This window comes from Pelodiscus sinensis, chromosome 24 (genome assembly GCF_052426305.1).
Source record: "Pelodiscus sinensis isolate ZL-2025 chromosome 24, ASM5242630v1, whole genome shotgun sequence".
Taxonomy (NCBI): Eukaryota; Metazoa; Chordata; order Testudines; family Trionychidae; genus Pelodiscus; species Pelodiscus sinensis.
Window position 1 is genome coordinate 1902782 of NC_143075.1, and position 20211 is coordinate 1922992.

Sequence of the window (20211 nt, forward strand, 5' to 3'; positions counted from 1 at the left end):
TCCTGGACACCACAGTACAAATCAACAATGGAAAGACCCTGACCAGACGACGCTGACACTGACAGTTCAGACCACCGAAGGTACCAAGGCACAGAACGCCGAGGTACGGCAGCAGGTGTTTTTGGAAACATTCTCATTGAATCCTGCTCCGTCAGTTTTCAGTCAGTTTTCAGTCTGTCTTTTGCACACCCCTCAGATGTGGTCTGTGGACCGCAGATCGAGTGGCTCTGCGCCAGCCGGGAGCTGCAGGATTGCCAGGATAGCGGCCACACTTGACATTGCACCGGAGTTAGAAAATACCTGACAGCTCTAGCGTCTCAATTCGTTTCCCCAGCAGAAAGCTTCAAAACCGGACCCCTGGCAGCCCTAGGAGCAGGGCGAGGCCAGCGCCATCCCATGGGGCGCTCGCCAGCGCCTGCCTGCACCTGCTATTAACTCACAGACATCTCCCCTTCCCCACCTCTAATATCATTAACTCACTGGCATTCACCTTCCTCCCCCCCCATCCCCCTTCTGTTCTGAAATGTGATTTGACTGTTTCATATGTGTTCATTTTTAAATTGTATCCTTTGGTATATATGGTTGTGACTACTTTCTTCCACTATTTGATCTGAGGAAGTGGGTCTGGCCCACGAAAGCTCATCACCTAATAAACCATTTTGTTAGTCTTTACAGTGCTGCATTGTCCTGCATTTTGCTTCAGCTGCACCAGACTAACATGGCTCCGTTTCTATCACTATTCCACGAGGGGTGGGCCCTCGTGTCCCGGACCCACGCAGGGGAGGGGGATGGGCACGTGTCCTGACCACCGGGAGGGGCGGGGGAAACGTGCACGGACCCACGCGGGGGAGGGGCGGGGCCTGTGTCCTGACCCACGTGGGGTCACGGTGCGCTCTGCACTGAAAAGGGCTCGCGGCCCCGCGCCAAGCGGACCCGGGAACCGAACCCGCGACCCCTGCCGGCTCCCGCCGCGGCTTCAGGGAGATCTCGCGATAGGTCCGTGCCCCCCCCCCCCCTGCCTGGGGCGGGTGGAGCTAGTCTCGCGCGGCTGCGCGGCCCGTCCCAATTCTCGCGAGACTGGCGGGGGAGGCTGCCATGCCCCGGCTCCCCGCCGCCCGCCGCTTCCCCGCGGCCCGCTGGGCCCCGCCCCCGCGGAAGCGCCTGGGCCGCGCCCGCCGCCAGGGAGCCCCGGGCCCCGCGGCCCGCAAGGGGCGGCAGCGGGACGGGTGGCGCGAGTTCGCCGCCTCCTTCGAGCGCGCGGGGCTGCTGCGGGCGCCGGCCCCTCCCCCGGCCCCGCCCCCCTGCGCCGCGGTGGGGGCCACGGAGGGCGCCGCGGTGCTGCTCCTCCCGCACGCCCAGGTTCGGCGGGGGGGCCATGGGGGGGGCGGGGGCGGTTGTGGGGTCTGGGGGGGGCTATGGCGGGGGCGGGGTCTGTGGGGTCTGGGGGGGGCTATGGCGGGGGCGGGGTCTGTGGGGGCGGGGGCGGTTGTGGGGTCTGTGGGGGGCTATGGCGGGGGCGGGGTCTGTGGGAGGCGGGGTCTGTGGGGTCTGGGGGGGCTATGGCGGGGGCGGGGTCTGTGGGGGCGGGGGCGGTTGTGGGGTCTGTGGGGGGCTATGGCGGGGGCGGGGTCTGTGGGAGGCGGGGTCTGTGGGGTCTGGGGGGGGCTATGGCGGGGTCTGTGGGGTCTGGGGGGGGCTATGGCGGGGGCGGGGTCTGTGGGGGCGGGGGCGGTTGTGGGGTCTGTGGGGGGCTATGGCGGGGGCGGGGTCTGTGGGAGGCGGGGTCTGGGGGGGCTATGGCGGGGGCGGGGTCTGGGGGGGCTATGGCGGGGTCTGTGGGGTCTGGGGGGGGCTATGGCGGGGGCGGGGTCTGTGGGGGCGGGGGCGGTTGTGGGGTCTGGGGGGGGCTATGGCGGGGGCAGGGTCTGTGGGGCCGGTTGCGGGGGCGGGGGCGGTTGTGGGGTCTGTGGGGGGCTATGGTGGGGGCGGGGTCTGTGGGGCCGGTTGCGGGGGCGGTTGTGGGGTCTGTGGGGGGCTATGGCGGGGGCAGGGTCTGTGGGGGCGGGGGCGGTTGTGGGGTCTGTGGGGGGCTATGGCGGGGGCAGGGTCTGTGGGGGCGGGGGCGGTTGTGGGGTCTGTGGGGGGCTATGGCGGGGGCGGGGTCTGTGGGGGCGGGGGCGGGGTCTGTGGGGGCGGGGGCGGGGCGAGCTGGAGATGCGCGGGGGCATTGTGTCGGTTCCAGGCGATGCAGGAGCAGGGTGGAGGTGCTGTGGCCACTCCTGGGCAGAGCGGGAGGGGGCATAAGCCTGGCACACCTGCTCCCCCATGTGTGAATTGCCATGACAGGGGCTGTCTCATTGTCTGCCAGACGCTGCCCTGTCTCAGGCTCACTCAGCATCTCATCCTTTCCTGTTCTCGCTGCAGAAACTGACGTTCACTGGGAAATGCCGCCTGACCTGCCTCTACGGTGCAGTTCGGGTGTTTGGATTTACCATCACTCAGGAGCAGCCTCCCTACAACCTCTTCTCCCCGCAGACCCACTGCGCCCTGACCATCGAAGCGGTGACCTACGAGACATTGGAGAAATCCAAGAAGGAGATGAGGATGTCAGCTAGGGCAATGCTCAGAGCCCATCACGTGCCCCGTGGTATGTTGGACTGAGCAATGTGCCTTGGAGTCTCCTATTGGGGCGTGTGAAGAGCCATGCTATTAGAGCTGCTTACATATAGGGCTGCCCTTAACCAATTGCTTTAGGGGGGATTTAAGAATTCCAGAGGCCTTGTAGTGAAAGAAGCCTTTTTATCTGTCACCATTCTGAATGAGGACTAGAGTAGTGATTCAAAGTCACATGACACTACTCAGTGGCCTCTGAAATGAGTTAGGGTGGTCTGAGCCTAGCTACATATCCACTACTGCTGCTGATGCCTTTTCTAGCTGTCTTTGTAGAGGCAAAGCAGAATAAGTTCCCATTAGAATAACATTTTTAACAATGAGTGTAATTAACCATTGGTATAGATTAACAAATGCTGTAGTAATTTTTCCATTGATGGTAATTTTTCCATTAGTCCTTATATCAATACGGGATGGTTTTCTAAAATATGTGCTTTATTCAACCATGAATTGTTGAGCTAAATGCAGGAATCCCTGGTTGAAATTCTGTGGCCTGTTGGAACTTAAGGGGTCAGACTACATAACCATAATAGCTCACCTGGACTGAGGCATGTTGGAACTTTGTGTTCCATGCAGTGTCTGTCCAGTGGGCACTATAGCCTATCAAGCTGTGCAGACAGCATCTTTCTCACACTACGTTTATACAGACGAACATTTCGCATATAGTTGTACATGTAATCATGAGGAATGTAAAGTCCCATTTAATTGGTTAAATGGTTAAACTTGATGTTTAACTGGTTAACCAATGAAACTCCCTTCCCACAGTGGCTGGGGAGCTGCTCCAGCCCCTACTAGTTAACCGGAACTCATGCTGTTAACTTTTCACATCCTTGGCAACCATTGGCAAACTCTCAAGGTAAAGATTGCCTTTACCATTTTTTGGCAGGGAAAATGACTGACTGTAGTTGCTTTACTTTAGGATGCAATATTCTACCTCATTTTCTATGGAGCACTGTAGTTTATTCCTTCAAGTACAGGATTGGAAAATAGGAACTCATGAATTCGAATTCTGCACATCACTGATTTCTTTGGCAAATCTCATAAAATGTGTTTCTCTTTCCACATTTGTCCACATGAGGGTGCTATCTGCCATACAAGTATTATGAAAGATAATATAGAAAGTATTTGCCCCAGTGTACCATTTTTGGACAAATTCTAATTTGCATGAAATACAGTGTTTTAAGACTAACTTTTGTCACATTACAGATGCTAGAATTAAACTGCTGAAAAATTTTGCCCCTTTGTGTTCCGTGGTGCTTTTGGAAAGTCTCGATACCTCAGTTACAAGATTCATTCTTAATCACCCAGAGTTCTCCCATATCTTCCGAGTAAAGGTGAAATGCATTTTTCATTTGATTATTTATTAGAAATGTTGCATTTGTTCATTTCTGTGGAAATTGTTTTAAGAGGCAGAAAAAAATTGCATCATTTCAGGATATGGTCAGTTGTAAATGGAACAATAAAAATAGGGTCAGAAAACCATGTACAGTAAACTTCCGATAATCCAGCACCTTTAGGACCCAGGGGGTGCCGGATTATCAGATATGCCAGACTATCAGAAGGGGGGCTATGAGAGGGGTGGGGTGGGGGGATGCTACCCCAGACCCCCTCATAGCCCTCCCTTCTGATAGTCCGGCTCTGCCCCAGGAGTCCCTGATTCAGCCGCTGCTGGTCAGTTTCAGCAGCGGCTGAATCGGGGACGCCTGCAGCAGAGCAGCTGGAGTGCTGCCGGGTTGGTCCGGTAGTGCCGACCCTTGGCACTGTGAGACCAACCCATCAGCACCCCAGCTGCTCTTGGGGACGCCTGGGGCAGAGCAGCTGGGGTGCTGACGGGTTGGTCCCGCAGTGCCGCTCCTTGGCGCTATTGGACCAACCTGGCAGCACCTCAGCTGCTCTGCCCCAGGTGTCCCCAAGTCAGCCGCTGCAGAAACTTATCAGCGGCTGACTCCAGAAAGGTAGAGCTGCTCTGCCCCGGGCTTCCTGGAGTCAGCCCTGGTCAATTTCAGCAGCGGCTGAATCCGGGACAGCTGGGGTGCTACCGGGTTGGTCCCGCAGCCCTGAGGGGCAGCGCTACTGGACCTACCCGGCAGCACTCCAGCTGTTCTGCCCCCTGCTTCCCGGATTCAGCACTGGTCAGTTTTAGCAGCGGCTGAATCGGGGAAGCTGGGGGCAGAGCAGCTCCAATGGTCCAGCTGCCCAGAGCACTTCCGGGTTCCTGATGGTTCTGGACCATCAGGAGTGCCAAACCGTCAGATGCCGGACCATCGGAGTTTTACTGTATTGCGTGCGTGTGTGTGTGTGTGTGTGTGTAATTCAGACTAATTTCCAGGGAAGTGTGATTAAGGGGCTAAGGTCTATGAAGGTATTCTGGGTTATTTACCATAAAACCAAATCTTGAGTCGTGTACTGGTAGAACCTCTCTAGTCCAGCACTATCTAGTCCTGCAACATCCGTGGTCCGGTATGATTTTAGTTAGTCACTTGTTCACTTATCATGAGTGTGGCAAGCTACCTGTGGTCCCGTAAAGTTTGTTTATACCCATGAGTCCTGGGTCTGTGGTTCTGGGCTGTTATGTAGCTCTAATTTACCCTTAAATTTTTTCTAAGAACCCTGTAAGCATTGGAAGTGGTAATGCTGCTAGACAATATTTATCTACCATGGTTCGACAAATTCTCTGGTTCAGCACCAGTCAGGTCCCAAGGGCGCTGGACTAGAGTGGTTGAACTAGTAGTCATTAAAAGCACATTTAACAGATATTACATTAATCTATTTGCTGAAGCAGTGATAGAATTATAATCCTATAAATTAGTTATAATTGGGGGGGGGGAGGCTATGATGCATGGGAGTGTCCTTTGCCAGAACTTCTCTTTTACTACTTTTGTTCTGGTCAGTTTTTTCCTACTGTTTTAACATACTTTTCTCCCTACACTCCCCTGCCTTCTAGTATTTCCTATTCTAGCTGCAGCTGGTGGTAGTGCAGCTTGACTGGCCTAGCCCCCTTATTGTTTACAGAGCACTTGGTTCATGCTTCAGTCATGTTGTCTTCCTGTGTTGTCATGTGACTTTCAGGTGCGCTGCCATGCCTTTGAATTATAAGGCTGGCTTCTCATGGATTGCACTGATCTGATCACTGTAGATTTATATATAATAATACATAGCTCTTACGGTTTTTCATCAGTAGATCTCCATGTTCTTTAAAAAGGAAGTCTCATTTTCCCCATTTTAGACACATTTATGGTATTTATAAGGTGCCATTTGCTGTGGTAAGTAGGGGCTATGTTGTCAGTGAAGATGAGACCATGTTCCTATGCATTTCCTTCCTATTACCTGGATTTAAGACTTCTGTCCTAGAAAAAAGACAATTCATGTGACTAGATCATTCTAGGCTAGTACCACTGTCCAGTCCAATAACACAGTAGGAGTTATTTTGTATGATTTGCAGTGATGACCTTTTTCTGCTATCTGCTTGCTGATCTCTAGAGACAAAAGGGTCCTTGCTTCACACCTGAAGATGCAGCTCTAGCTTCTACTGGTATTGGGAAACGCGATTCTGAAAGTGGCCTGCTTTTGTCTGAAAGTTCAGTTTTGGCAGTTGAAGAGTTAATCCAAGCATGTTGTGGTGGGTATCTGAAATTGATGGACCAGAATATTAAACTTCGCTGTGATCTAAAGGGAGCAAAAGCTCCTTTTTTATTAAAAAAAAAAAAAAAAAAAAAAAGAGAGATTTTGTGTCTTAAGTTCATGCTTGTGCCTTGACAATAGTGAAAAGCTGGGGTCATATCCTCTCATTTCAAGCCTTGAACTGATTCTGAACCCAACTGAATCTGAATCACCTCATTTTGAGTTAGAAGGAGGAGAGAGTGTTTATATCTCCCATAAGACTTTTTGCAGCCTTACTGGTCTGCCACCAAGACTAATGTGCCTGCTTTTATGATGCCCACTTTTCAGTGTGTGCGTTGCGTGGTGTGGAGGCAGTTTTCTTGTTCGTCCTCCCAAAAGCAGTTTCCCCTAGGGCAAGTAGAATTTTGCAAGGCTGGTTCTGTGTCTATAGATTTTGGAGTCTGCTTTTTAGAAAGCTTTTTATTTTGTGCTTGTAAATCGATTCCCTTCTCCCCTTTATATAAAGCTATATTGTTCTGGTTCCCAAGTGCAAGTATAAACCTGTTTTGTGTAAACTGCTTTATCAATGCAAATGTGCAAATCCTGAGATTCTGTGGCATAGGGACACATCATACTAATTTATAGTAATGATCTATATCAGGGTATGTTTATTTTTCCAGAGGAAGATGATGGTTGCCCTGTCATTCTGGTGTGTGGCCCAAAAAGTACTGGAAAATCAACATTTAACAGATATCTTATTAACCTGTTGCTGAATCAGTGAGTTTTTTTCATCCCATAAGACTCAAATTTTCAAATGTGTTATGATCTGGGCAAGGAAAATTGAGGCAATTATTTATAAATAATTAGCGCGGATTTGGAGATTTTTGACAACATAAGATTTGCTTCATGTTGTTTGTAGAATAGACTCTTAGACTAATATTCTATTGTAATTTGACGACAACTATGTCTTTTGAGTATTTACAAGCTTTTTGGGCATGAGAGAGTGAAATACAAGGAGGGAATATGACCACTCCTATTTTGCAGGAGAGAAATTTAAGTAGAAGTTTTTGACTCATCCAAAGTCTCCCATGTTTCTTGCCAGAGCTGGGAGTAGAATCCAGGTCTCCCTACTCTGTCCTGTGGTTAAAATTAGGGCCGTTAATTAAATAATCACAAGATTTAAAAAGATTACAACCAGTTTTAATAATAAAATAATAATTTACATGTATAATAAGTATTTTGGATGTTTTTCTACAGTTTCAAATGATTTCAGTTATACAGAATACAAAACATATAATGCTCACTTTATAATTTTATTACAAATATTTTCACTGCATAAAAGATAAGAGTATATAACAGTGTGATTGAAAAGCAATTGTGATTAATTGCAGTTTTATCTAGTTAATTTGTTCATGTTAATGTATGCTATCTGCAATTAATTGGCAGTCCTAATACAAGATTATTTCATTTTCTTAAATGATTTTGGTTGTATAGTCCCCATCTGTCTGTATTACTTGTGCGATTTGGCTTTGATTGGCACTCTCTCTGCTCAAGGCTGGAATGGTATTGGGCTGTCGCTGGTCCACACCGTGCACTCTGCCTGGTGGTGTTGGTGGTTATAGCTTTTAGCTATAGCATAACAGTCCCCCAGACCGGGAGGAGGGAGAAAGCTAGTTTTCTTATTCAATGTCTGAGTTTCTAATTGTGTTCAGGGCTGGCAGTCTTTTCCTGACACATTCTAGACAAAATGCTACCATGTTTTGTTTACTGATATGCTAATATGCAGGACTTCTTAAAATATGTATCTTCTTTTCTTATAGCCTTCCTTGTGTTGAGTATTTGGAATGTGATCTGGGACAGACAGAGTTTACACCACCTGCCTGTGTGTCCTTAATTAATGTGTCAGAGCCCTGTCTTGGTATGTATTTTTGCTATATTCGCATCACCACAAATATTTTTTTACTATTAAAAAATAATAATAAAGATAATAAAGGTACTATCTATGCAGGATTCTCACTCCTGTGTCTTAACAGAGCCATGTTACCTCTATTCAAGGTTCAAAAAACCTTAGAAGTGAAGGAGGCCTGCCAGTCTTGTGCTAATGAGCTGAGGCCCAGGAGTGAAGTCCTCCCAATTGATATCTCTAGGAAATCAGAACTACAAGACAAGTTACTCTCCTTTCTCGGTTTTTGCATACGTATGGGAGTGGATGATCTTTTTTGGTATGATGTTGGCCTAGGGTATACCAAAGTTACTTCATTTGACTCCGAGGGCAAGTCATTTAATCTCTCTGCTTCAGTTTTCCATCTGAGTAAGTGGGTAGAGCCCTGCAAATCTGTGGATGTGGATAGTCACAGTTCATTTTTGTGGATACAAATGTGGATGCGGCCTGCACAGAGCTCTAGAAGTGGGAATAATATTTGCATACGTCACTGAAGCTTTTGGATCTGTTTATTCATGTCTGAGATGTGCAGGTAGTGGTGTGGGTCATAGAAATACATGTTTTTAAATGTAAAAGGCCCTAGGACATTGGGCTTGTAACATTTCTCATCCCAGTTTTAAATTGTGAAGTTGTTAAGCTTGGAGTGAGAAAGAGGGAAGAATATTGGAAGTAGTGAAACTTTGTAAGTAGAAAGGCTGCTAGTAGGTATGGCCTTGGGTATTTCCAAAGAACTTTAGTTTCCAGCTACCACATCGTTTGGTTCAAGTTGGTTTACTCTTTGGATCAGCTGTTTGCCTTGGGGCTGCTCTGTCCTTACGAATGGAGGAAAGTAACATGTTTACAGTCATGCACACAGTCCATTTGTCATTCCAATGTAGTGTTCCTTTTTACTTCCTGACCAAAAACTGCTACCCAGCTCAAACTGTCCTCTAGACCAGTGTTTCTCAACTAGTGGTATGAGTACCCTTAGGGATACTCAAGAAAAGTCTGGGGGGTACGTACGTCAGTATAACTGAAATTTGGAAAAAAACTGAATTTTTGTTTAATTTTTACAGCGCTTTATTTTTGTACTTTTTTCATCCAGAAATTTCATTATCTGCCCGGCTACGATTAAGTTGTTTAAACAAATGTGTTGCAATGGTAGGAAAAAAAATTGTCTGAAAACTGAAGGTACTGGGGTCGGTACTTATTTTTTTAAAGCTTTATAAAAAAGGTTGAGAAACATTGCTCTAGAGTAGTAGTTCATCTGCATTCGTTGATAAACTCGTGTGTTTAAGAATTGTCCATTTTCATACATGAGTGGATTGATCAGGTTTCTGATACCGGGCATCAAGGCTACCTTTGGCTGTATACAATGAATTGAAAAGAAGTAATCTGCAGGGTAGAGGATAAGGGTGTTAAATATCAGTTAATTGAATAATCGATTAACATAATGAATTCTTACTGGTTACTCCACTAGTCTGTAGTCCCTGGAGGTGGGGCCAGGAGCCAGCGTGGTCAATGCTGTATCAGAGGCAGCAGTGCAGGGTGCCAGGCGGGAGCTGGTCTGCAGGGCTGGGGGGATGCATGTAGTTTTATAGCATTAACCTATAAGCTTTTGCTTATTGGTTAATCGACTGCACTATGACACCCCTAATAGAGGAGGAAGGGTTTGTTGGAATAAGTGGAACGACTGAATATGAGTAACTTCCATCAGTATAGAAAAGGATGGCTCGTGCGTGCTTCAGGAATAGGGATTTTTGGTAACTTTTTATGGCAGATTTCTTTGAATTACTGAACAACTCCCAAGTGTTTCTATTTATCTTCAGTGTGTCCCTTTCAGGTCCACCGTTCACTCATCAGCGAATGCCACGTAAAATGGTGTATTATGGAGAAGCTAGTTGTGATCAGGATACCGAAAGATATATTGACACAGTAAAGTGTGTGTTTAACACCTACAAGAGAGAAGTGCCTTTGGTCATCAATACAATGGGATGGGTGAAAGGTATGCCAGCATGCACCATAACATTATACATGCCATAACGCATATTTTGCAGCTATGCTGAGACTGGAAAATATGACTCTAATTCTATGTGAGTTTATCTGAAGTCTCGTTAGGACCATCAGGGGTCCCTGTAAGCTGGGCGCTTGTGCGGCCCTGTGGTGGACCGGGCCGTGTCTGGGCACAGCTTAGGGCGTCCGCTCAGGGCGAATTGCTCAAATCCGGGGCTCTTTACAGTCCCCCTGACTGGCGACCTCTCCAAACAGGCCACAAACCAGTCTCACAGAGCGCTTCAGCTGCCTGCCTGAAGCCTCCCGAGCAAAACCCCTCCGACACCCCAGCAATATCCGTGCCCCAGATGGCCCCGGGCCTATACACAGGTGGGGGGTCCTAGCACCCAATCCCACCTACCCCGAACAAGTTCTGTCCGGTTCCAAGAAACCAGCCACAGATCCCTGGTCAATTTACCCTCTGGACCTTACCCACAAATCACGCTGGGCCAATCCTTTAGAATCTAACACCTAAAGGTTTATTATTACAGGAAAGAAAAGCTTGAGAGTAAGGTTATTAAAGTACAGTACGTTACATGCACCGAATCTCCCAGTTCTCGATGCAGGCTCTAGCAGAGATGTTGCAGCTGCTGGTTTAAAAGTTCTTATTGCACATCCTACGATCAGGATGGGTTCACAGGTCTTCCGGGCTCTTCAATTCCTGCAGTGCTGCCTCTGGGATGAAGTGCTGAGCTGAGAACAAAATGGCATCGACCACATGGCCTCTTTATACTCCTTCCTGGCCTCTTCTAGTATGTAGCAGGTCACCTGGTCCTCAGCCTCTCTGTGTTCCCTGCTGGCTGCTCTCAGGACAGCCCCCATTCTTTGGGTGTGTCTTTGGCCCATTGAGAACCATTGTTCCACAGGTAATTAGCATGTCCACAGGCTCCATAGGCTCGGCCCTGCCCAATGCTTAACCACATGCAGGGAAATCTTCAGTTTCCACACAGAGTACAGATCTCTACACACAGACATTATACACTCACATAAACAGTGTACACAGGATCAGAAAACAACAAGCTCCCATTCAATACCCCACATGGATCCCTTTCATACAGATTTCTGGGGCCAATACCCCCACCTAGGGGTGCAGCAGCGATCTGGCTGCTTCCCTCCAATTTGGTAACGTGACACCCCCAACGCAAAATTGATGCAGGAAGTGATGCCAGTAACATCACTGAGGGCATCACAGGCCTCCCCCAACCAAAATGGTGGTGTGCCTCAGTTTCCCTTCTCACACAGGACCTTCTGGCTGGAACCCCTTTTGTCCTGTAAAAAGTTCCAAGACCAGTTACAAGTGTTAACCATGAGATATCAACATCACAATGTCCCCTTACATACCGTCTGTCATTTGGTACATCTCCAGACAGATTACATGGTATTTTCATAGGATCATGCACATTGTATACCTTTACAATTCTCTGCAACAATAGTACATTGGTTACAAGAATTAACATCAGTAACAAGAACAATCCTATCTCAGGTGTATACTGAAATTCTCCGTCAGGCCCCTTCTCTGGCCCCACACCATTGCAGTTTTGGCCCTTCAGGTTTAAACTGCAAATCTTCTTGGCCAAAGCAAGTCCTGCCCCTCCCCCTTGTCCTCTGGGCTCCAGGCCTGAAACCTCTGGCCTGACCAAGACAATGGGCTGGCTGGGTGTGACTCCCTGGCTCACAATGGCCCTGGAATTCTCCCCCTTTCCCCACTCAGTGGGGTAACAGCAGTGAGCTGTAGACTCCCAAGTCTCTCCTCTGTCCACCTCCAACCTCTGTTTCCACATGGAACCAGATATCCACCTCCCTGATTGAGTATGATTGTCCACCGTGTCTAGAGATGGGAGCTTAATTGCCATCTCCTGCATCCTAGGGAGGGTGACCACACAGCTGTTCTGCTCTGCATACTTGGCTACCCAGCCCTTCTCCTGAATCTGAGACACTAAGTTCTCACTCTCCTCCTTCACCTGGGAACAATCCTGTCCCACACACACTGACTTCCCAGCAAGCTGGTCACCCACAGTCACTGGGTTAGCAGCCTGCTCCAGTTCTCTGGATGTTCCTGCCTCATCTGGAACAACCCTCAGTCCCTCCGAGACCTCTCCACCACCATCCACCCTGGGTTTCCCTAAACCCAAGTCAGTGGAGTCACTGCCAACAGACAAGTTCTGTCTGCCAGGTACTGCAACAAGTGCCTCACACAACAAGCTGCTGCCTTTTACAGGCAGAGCTTTCTCCTGAATGCCTTCTCCAAGCCAGGCATCGTCACCTCTCTCAGTTACTGCAAACTGCTTGCTACAAGCACTGCCAGGACTCTCCTCCCTATGAGCTTCCTTAAGCAGCTGTTCACCCTTCCCTGGCTCTGCAGTAGCATTGCCCTGCTGAGCCCCAACCAATTCCTCCTGCATTTCCCTTACTCCCTGAGTTATCTCTGGCCCCTCAGGTGGATTCACAGACAATCCCCTCTCAGGCACATAGACAGACCCACAAGAGACAGGGTCAGAGGCATCTTCACTCCCTGTGCAGCTCTCTAGATGGCTGTAAACGTCCACACCATCATTAGGCACCAGAGTTAACACACCCTCATTCTCTCCTTGTGCCCGGGCTAAGGGGTCTCCCTGCTCCCACCGAGTAGCTCCCCCCTCTGCCAGCAACACAGCAGCATCAGGCACAATATCAGGGTCACCACTGTCCGGTCTCTGGGGTTCTGGTAAAACACTGACTGACTCTACCTGAGTCACCTCATCCCTCTCCCCAGCAGACACAAACCTTGGGCCACCCCCTTCCTGGGCCTTAGCCATATCCAGACCCAACTCTGGGACAACCACACTGCTCTCAGCCTTCACAGGCTGTGGGGCACCTTCCTCAGACACAGGAAGAAACTCTTCCCCACACACAGCCAGACAACCAGAGACAGCTTCTCCCTTGTCCCAACACCCCTGGCTAATCTCAGTCATACAGCTAGCCACTGGGACAGCTTCCTTTACTGCCCCCTTGCTACTTCCACCAGCCAAATTGCCAGCTTGCACACACTGTGCTTCTTCACACAAATCACTTTCAGCTTGTGCAGGTTCAATTCCACAAACCTCACCAGCCACCAGCTCCTCGACTAAAACTTCACTCTGGCCAGCCACTCCAGGCTGCCTCAGAGAAACATTTCCCTGACTTCTGGGCTCTTCCTGCCCTGGTTCTGATTCCAGCCTCACCTCTGAGGCATCAGACGGGCCCTCACCCACAGGCTCACATGTAGAGACACTTTCCCCTTGGTTACAGGGAGACTGACCAGCTCCAGGAAACTTTTCATACCCACATGCACCCCCTTCCCAAACCTCCCTGTTAGCTACAGGTAATACACAAGGTTTGCATTCACACATGCTTTGGGGTTGGGTCATCACATCAGCTGGGCAAAATACGTCTGCCATATCATAAGCACACCGCATACCCACAGAGTTATACATTGAACCTTCAGGAGAATACAGTCTCTCTTGTTCTTTTAGTCTCTTAAGCTGGAGGTCAAGTCTAGCATTTTCCTCCCTGGCTAGGGCCATCTTCTTTGCATGCTCTACCTCTTCCCTCCGCTGTCTCTCAGCATATTCTGCCTTTTTCTCCTCAAGTTCCCGATCCATCTCCTTCTGTCTCTTAGCAATTTCTTCATCTGCCTTCTGCCTTCTTTCAGCAGCTTCCTTGGCTCGCTTCTGATCCCTTTCATCCACATCTCTGGTTAGTAACAACACTACCAGATCTAGTTTAGAGGCCCTTTTCCTAAAGGCAATGCCTCTCCCCAAGCACAAATCCTTCAGAGCACTTTTGCTCAGACTCTCATATAATTCCGGGATCATCGCAGCGGCTCTTTAATCAACCAAACTCTCAACACCAAAAATCAAATTTAGACAGCGTGGGGTCCTGATCCCAAAGCTCAATTGACCAAGATCTGTGGATCCTGCCGACTACGCCACTGTGGTGGACCGGGCCGTGTCTGGGCACAGCTTAGGGCGTCCGCTCAGGGCGAATTGCTCAAATCCGGGGCTCTTTACAGTCCCCCTGACTGGCGACCTCTCCAAACAGGCCACAAACCAGTCTCACAGAGCGCTTCAGCTGCCTGCCTGAAGCCTCCCGAGCAAAACCCCTCCGACACCCCAGCAATATCCGTGCCCCAGATGGCCCCGGGCCTATACACAGGTGGGGGGTCCTAGCACCCAATCCCACCTACCCCGAACAAGTTCTGTCCGGTTCCAAGAAACCAGCCACAGATCCCTGGTCAATTTACCCTCTGGACCTTACCACAAATCACGCTGGGCCAATCCTTTAGAATCTAACACCTAAAGGTTTATTATTACAGGAAAGAAAAGCTTGAGAGTAAGGTTATTAAAGTACAGTACGTTACATGCACCGAATCTCCCAGTTCTCGATGCAGGCTCTAGCAGAGATGTTGCAGCTGCTGGTTTAAAAGTTCTTATTGCACATCCTACGATCAGGATGGGTTCACAGGTCTTCCGGGCTCTTCAATTCCTGCAGTGCTGCCTCTGGGATGAAGTGCTGAGCTGAGAACAAAATGGCATCGACCACATGGCCTCTTTATACTCCTTCCTGGCCTCTTCTAGTATGTAGCAGGTCACCTGGTCCTCAGCCTCTCTGTGTTCCCTGCTGGCTGCTCTCAGGACAGCCCCCATTCTTTGGGTGTGTCTTTGGCCCATTGAGAACCATTGTTCCACAGGTAATTAGCATGTCCACAGGCTCCATAGGCTCGGCCCTGCCCAATGCTTAACCACATGCAGGGAAATCTTCAGTTTCCACACAGAGTACAGATCTCTACACACAGACATTATACACTCACATAAACAGTGTACACAGGATCAGAAAACAACAAGCTCCCATTCAATACCCCACATGGATCCCTTTCATACAGATTTCTGGGGCCAATACCCCCACCTAGGGGTGCAGCAGCGATCTGGCTGCTTCCCTCCAATTTGGTAACGTGACAGGCCCCTCGAGAGATTCTAATGCCACCCAGCTGATTAGCTGTGTGCCCACAGTTAATTGTGTGTTAGTTTTACTGGTGGAACACGTGTGCCTTCGTGCACGTAACATTATTCTGCAAATGGATGGAAATATTAGAGGGAACATTGCTCCTGAGTCTCTCATAACTAAGGTTCAGATCTGCAAGCTGCTTAGCTGGTGTGACTGCACTACCTTTTGCAAACTGTTTTCTCTCTCCCTCCCCTGATTCCCAAAGGTGTTGGATTGCTGCTCCTGATTGATATCATTCGACTGCTGGCACCCAGTCACGTTGTTCAAATCAGAGGGGAAGGCTTTAAGGATATGCCTCACTTTACCCCAGAATATATTAATCTTGCTACTGGCCTACATACAAAAGCCAAATTACAGGGCAAGTGTAAGAATATGGATGTGAGTGGAATGGAGGATTGGAAGCAGTATGAAGGGGAAAGCGACTTTCAGACACTGACTACAGGGCATAAACTGCTGTGCGTACAACCTGAATTCCCTGGAGCGGGGAATGCTGGTGAAGCGTAAGTAAAAAAGCCGCCGCTCTAGCCTTGAAGTAGTGTTTCCAGTAGTTTGCATTTCAGCATGTCCTTCCCAGTGCTTTTTTTTTTTTGTAAGACTCAAACTTGGTAACCAAAAAAAAAGGAAAACTTGTTGAGTACCCTTCCCTCATCCAAAAAAAAGCCACGTTGGGGGCCGAAATACAGTCATGGCCCCTTTAAGAGCCAAAACGTTGCATTGGGAGCTGGAAAAAAACTCATCACGTCCCTAGCAGGATTCCGTCAGGAGACAAGCTGACCCAGAAAAACAGGTGCTGGTACGCATGGGAGAAATGCTATTCCTTTACTGTGTGCTGGGAAAATAGGTGATGGTATGCTGTTCTGGGCCGTACCATCACAAAAAAAGCACTGGTCATTCCCAATCACTAAACTGTAAATGCAGAATGCAGAATTCTCTATTTGATGTTACTTTCATAGCGCCACACTGTAGCTAGATTAAGAGATTTGATGGTAGATGGCTCTTGAATCTAATGGGAAAAGGCATAGCAAAATCCAATGTTTGGAAATGGACGTTAGACAAATTCAGACAAGAAACCACATTTTTAACAATTGTGAATAACGTAAGCAGGGATGGGATGGATTTGTCATCACTTGACATCTTTAAATGAAGACTAGAATCTCGTTAGCTATCCATAGCTTAAACAGAAATTGTAGCTGTCGCGCACAGGTTACTTGGCGTGGTTCTGTGGCATGTTTTGTGCAGATTAGATTAGACTGTCATAATGTTCTCTTTTGGCCTTAATATTTACACACTTTTGCTTTTTATGTACTTTTTAATATTCAAAACATTCATTAATGACCTTAGAATCAGTCTTTCATTCATGATTTGGATAAATTGATTTTAAAAAATGAAAACACTGAGTTTTACATTTTTAATGGAAAATGCGGAGTGTTGCCAATTTGTTTTCAAAGTCCATTTTAAAAGCCATTTTTGGATGACAAGCATTGTCATGTTCTTCTGATCAGTTCATGTAAGATGGTTATGGCTGAATGGCAGGCTTATGTACCAGGCACAAGCCAATCGCAACTTCACTAGTGAGTCACAGTTGGGGAACTGCAGTTACTGTGCTGAAAGTCTGTAATGGCCAAGCAGTGCTCCTAGTTTTGATGTAGTAAAGCTGCAGACAGAAAGAAGCCCAGCACCTCTTCAATACGCCGTTTAGCTACTCTGGTCTAAGGGCAAGCTTGAATAGCTGATCTTCATCCAAAGATTGAATGCATCAGGAGTAGCCTCTCCTTTGCGCTCATCCTGTCGCTTGCTTCCTGGTTCTTGGCAACTGGACATGTCCTGGGTGTGTGACTTGGCTCTGCAGAAATCTTCACTGAAGGACTATTTAATAAAGCATGACTGGGGTCACTGGCTAAGACCGTGGGGTTTTTTTTTTCTCCTTGCTCGCAATTGGCTACTAGAAAATTCTCCTGGCTGTCAGGACAGGAGCAGAGAGTCAGAATCCTGAAAAGTGACTGCTGCCTAAGGCAAACCGCCTTCTAACTCCATTCTGTAACTGAACTCGGGGACCCTCAGACTCACCTAGGAGAGGCCATGGAGGTTCGGTCCATCTATGGCCATTAGCCAGGATGGGCAGGAATGATGTCCCTATCCTCTGTTTGAAGCCGGGAGTGGGCCACAGGGGATGGATCACCTGTTCTGTTCACTCCCTCTGGGGCATGTGGCATTGGCAGGATACTGGTCTGATCCTGTATGGCTGGTCTTACTGAAATAGAGCCAAACAGCAGAATTTTTAAAATAAAGCTGTTTAAAATATTAACTAAAACAAATAGCACACTCCAGTTCTGAAATGCGGGAATGCCTGTGTTTGAACTGGAATATGACTGTTTCATCTGTGTCATTTGTTGTCTTATTTCTCCAGACGGGTCCATAGCAGTATCCTCCGGGACATGGCAATGTTAGGTTATCTTGGCCAGCTTCAGCCTCTGGAAACGAGATCAGTACTTCCCTTACACAGTCTGATTCCCTATCAGGTAACGTAAGCATTTGTGAACACACTGAAGATGCCATTTTGGTGCCTGGACTCATAAGGCTGATTGTTAATAATCTAGATTACTGGGTTTTACGGAACAGTCAGCAAAAATACCGTCCCAATGTCAGAAAAGTAATTACCAACTTGTAAAACATCTCTCAGGTTAATATTTATGCTAGCTCTGTCTGTGGTAAATACTGTTCCTGTCTTGGTCAGTCATTTGCGATTACAAACCTGTGTCGTCTCTAGTGTAGGTACGGGACACAGTGCAGTGCAGCATATGTGCATTTGTGGCTACAACAACATTGCATGTAGTTATCATGATACAAATAAATAGCGGACTAATTGAACTAATGATTCATGGCTTATTTTCTAGGTACCTTTCAATGCTGTTGCGCTCAGAGTTATTCACACCGATGTTGCTCCTACACAAATCATGTATTCAGTAAATGCCAGCTGGGTCGGTCTCTGCAGGATATTGGACGAGGTCAGGTGTCAGACTGATGGGCCAATCTTGCTTACACAGACACCAGTCTGTGATTGCTTGGGCTTCGGTGAGTGAATCCTGGGTAGACTCGAGCATATCTTAAACTAAACTGCCACTTCTTATCATATATTGAAACAGCAGCATAAAGGAATCCTCTGTTCTAACTAATGTTTTAATCACTCTTTCAAATGTGACTTGAAAAATAGGAGGGGAAAAAATAAGCACACTTCTCTGAACAGGGCTACAGCAAAAGTGGCCTGAAATCTGAGTCTTACCATAGGATTAATCTGTCTGGTTTTGATGCAACAATTCTCAGCTGTTTGATATCAGGAGTATACAGGGTTCCCTCCAACTCTGCAGGGACATAGCCACAAAAAAGTTTAACTTGGCAGTGGAGGGCAGGGAGGGAAACCGTTGAAGCAATGTTAGCACATGGGAAATCAGTCCAGAAGTGCAAAGAAGAGGCTTCCCTTATAGCTTTAACGTGACACTGCTGTGCACATGTTCCTTGTTTAATCTGCATTTAATGGCAAATACCTTTTATTACAAACCATCGCAGTGTATGTTGCTATTGGACTGTAAATATTTGCATTTCCTCCAATGATTTGTAGTTGTCAAAGCAATGCTGAAGTTGCATGTGTGCCTTGACTCCTGTTTTGAAAACGCACACAGCATTCTGTGTGGCAAATCTGAGGAGTCTGTTGCTGCTCCTAGAAAGAACTAGCCAGGTGTTGACATCTGGGGTATTTGGGTTTTTCATGACTGAAGAAGGATGGAGAGTTGGGGAGAAAGACCAACAGGAGTGCCAGGAGACTCTGATTTTGGCCTCTTGTCTTTAGGAGCATGATTCCTATTTATGCCTAACACACTATATAAGAAATGACCAGGCTGTGTAAGGATTTTGAGCTGTACGGTGATTGTGCATCCCACGGTAGTTCAGAGGATTTAAGACTGAATTGTAAATATATTTTAAAGGCATTATCCGAGCGGTTGACACGGAGAGGAAGCTTTACCATATTCTGACCCCAGTACCTCCAGAAAACTTAAGACTTGTCAACTGTCTGCTTCTGGGAAGCATCACCATTCCAGATTGTGTCTTTACAAACCAGGTAAGGGCAACTTCTGAGGATTTTACAACGGCTTCTCCCTACACAGCAAGGTGACATGTATTTTAGTTATAAAGTATAAAATCTATTTTTGTATTAAATCATCTATGTGGAGGCATGCATGAGCTGGGAGGCTTATGGGTATTAGCTGTGGTTTAGGGCTCCCAAGAAAGGAACAGTTTGTATTGAGTGTATAAGCTAGTTAACATATGTAACCCAGTAAGTTGAGATTTCTGTTTTCAGTATTAAATTTGCTTTTTAAAATCTTGTGTGTTGCAGTACAGGATGGTCAGAGCTGCCCAATTCTGTCAGTCTGCATAGATGAAGCGGAACAAAGTAATGTTCAGATGGGCAGTGTCTTTCATTTGTCTTGGTGTGTCTCAGCAGGGACCTGAGGGGGAGATCCCTTATGTGACATCCGAATACAGTTATGACATTTCCGGAGCTGGGAAGTTGAAAATGAAGAAGCATCTCAAGAGAAGAGAACACAGTAGACCATAAGCTCTATTTAAAGCCTTGTGAGAGAATGAATTACCAGGCTTGTTCCTAAGGGTCCGGGGAGCTTCCCAGAGAACTTGGCACATTCTGTGGCCTTTGCTGGTTCCAAGAACTGTGAGAGGAGGAACAGTTAGCATCCAGTGCAGATTGTGCAGTGCTTACCTGCCAGCCAGGTTTTATACTTCTGTTTATTTACCATTGTGTGTTATAGTAAAATCTATTAAACTTCAGTTTGTTTCTCTTTCAAATCCCCCATTGACCCACATATAACGGGGATCACTCTGTCCCACTTATCCTGAAGGTGATGTACCCTGAGTAAAGGCTCCATTGTGCTTTG

At 47.6% G+C, this 20211-nt stretch overlaps 1 protein-coding gene across 3 annotated transcripts; it reads left to right on the top strand.

Moving 5' to 3' along the window:
* Positions 1 to 1074: 1074 nt before the first annotated feature.
* On the top strand, positions 1075 to 20104 carry NOL9 (nucleolar protein 9). 3 transcript variants are annotated; one of them, XM_075906556.2, is made up of 12 exons: positions 1075 to 1359; positions 2425 to 2647; positions 3877 to 4004; positions 6151 to 6289; positions 6951 to 7047; positions 8091 to 8188; positions 10035 to 10196; positions 15471 to 15765; positions 17673 to 17784; positions 18160 to 18337; positions 19246 to 19379; positions 19761 to 20104. In XM_075906556.2, exons 1-12 carry the CDS (start codon positions 1096 to 1098, stop codon positions 19875 to 19877), a joined length of 1947 nt encoding a protein of 648 aa, XP_075762671.2. In that variant the 5' UTR covers positions 1075 to 1095; the 3' UTR covers positions 19878 to 20104. The 3 variants fall into 3 exon arrangements, with proteins under 3 accessions (XP_075762671.2, XP_075762672.2, XP_089629280.1); XM_075906557.2 differs by having other exon boundaries at positions 19764 to 20104; XM_089773154.1 differs by lacking the exon at positions 19761 to 20104 and adding an exon at positions 19656 to 19759.
* The last annotated feature ends 107 nt before the right edge of the window (positions 20105 to 20211 follow it).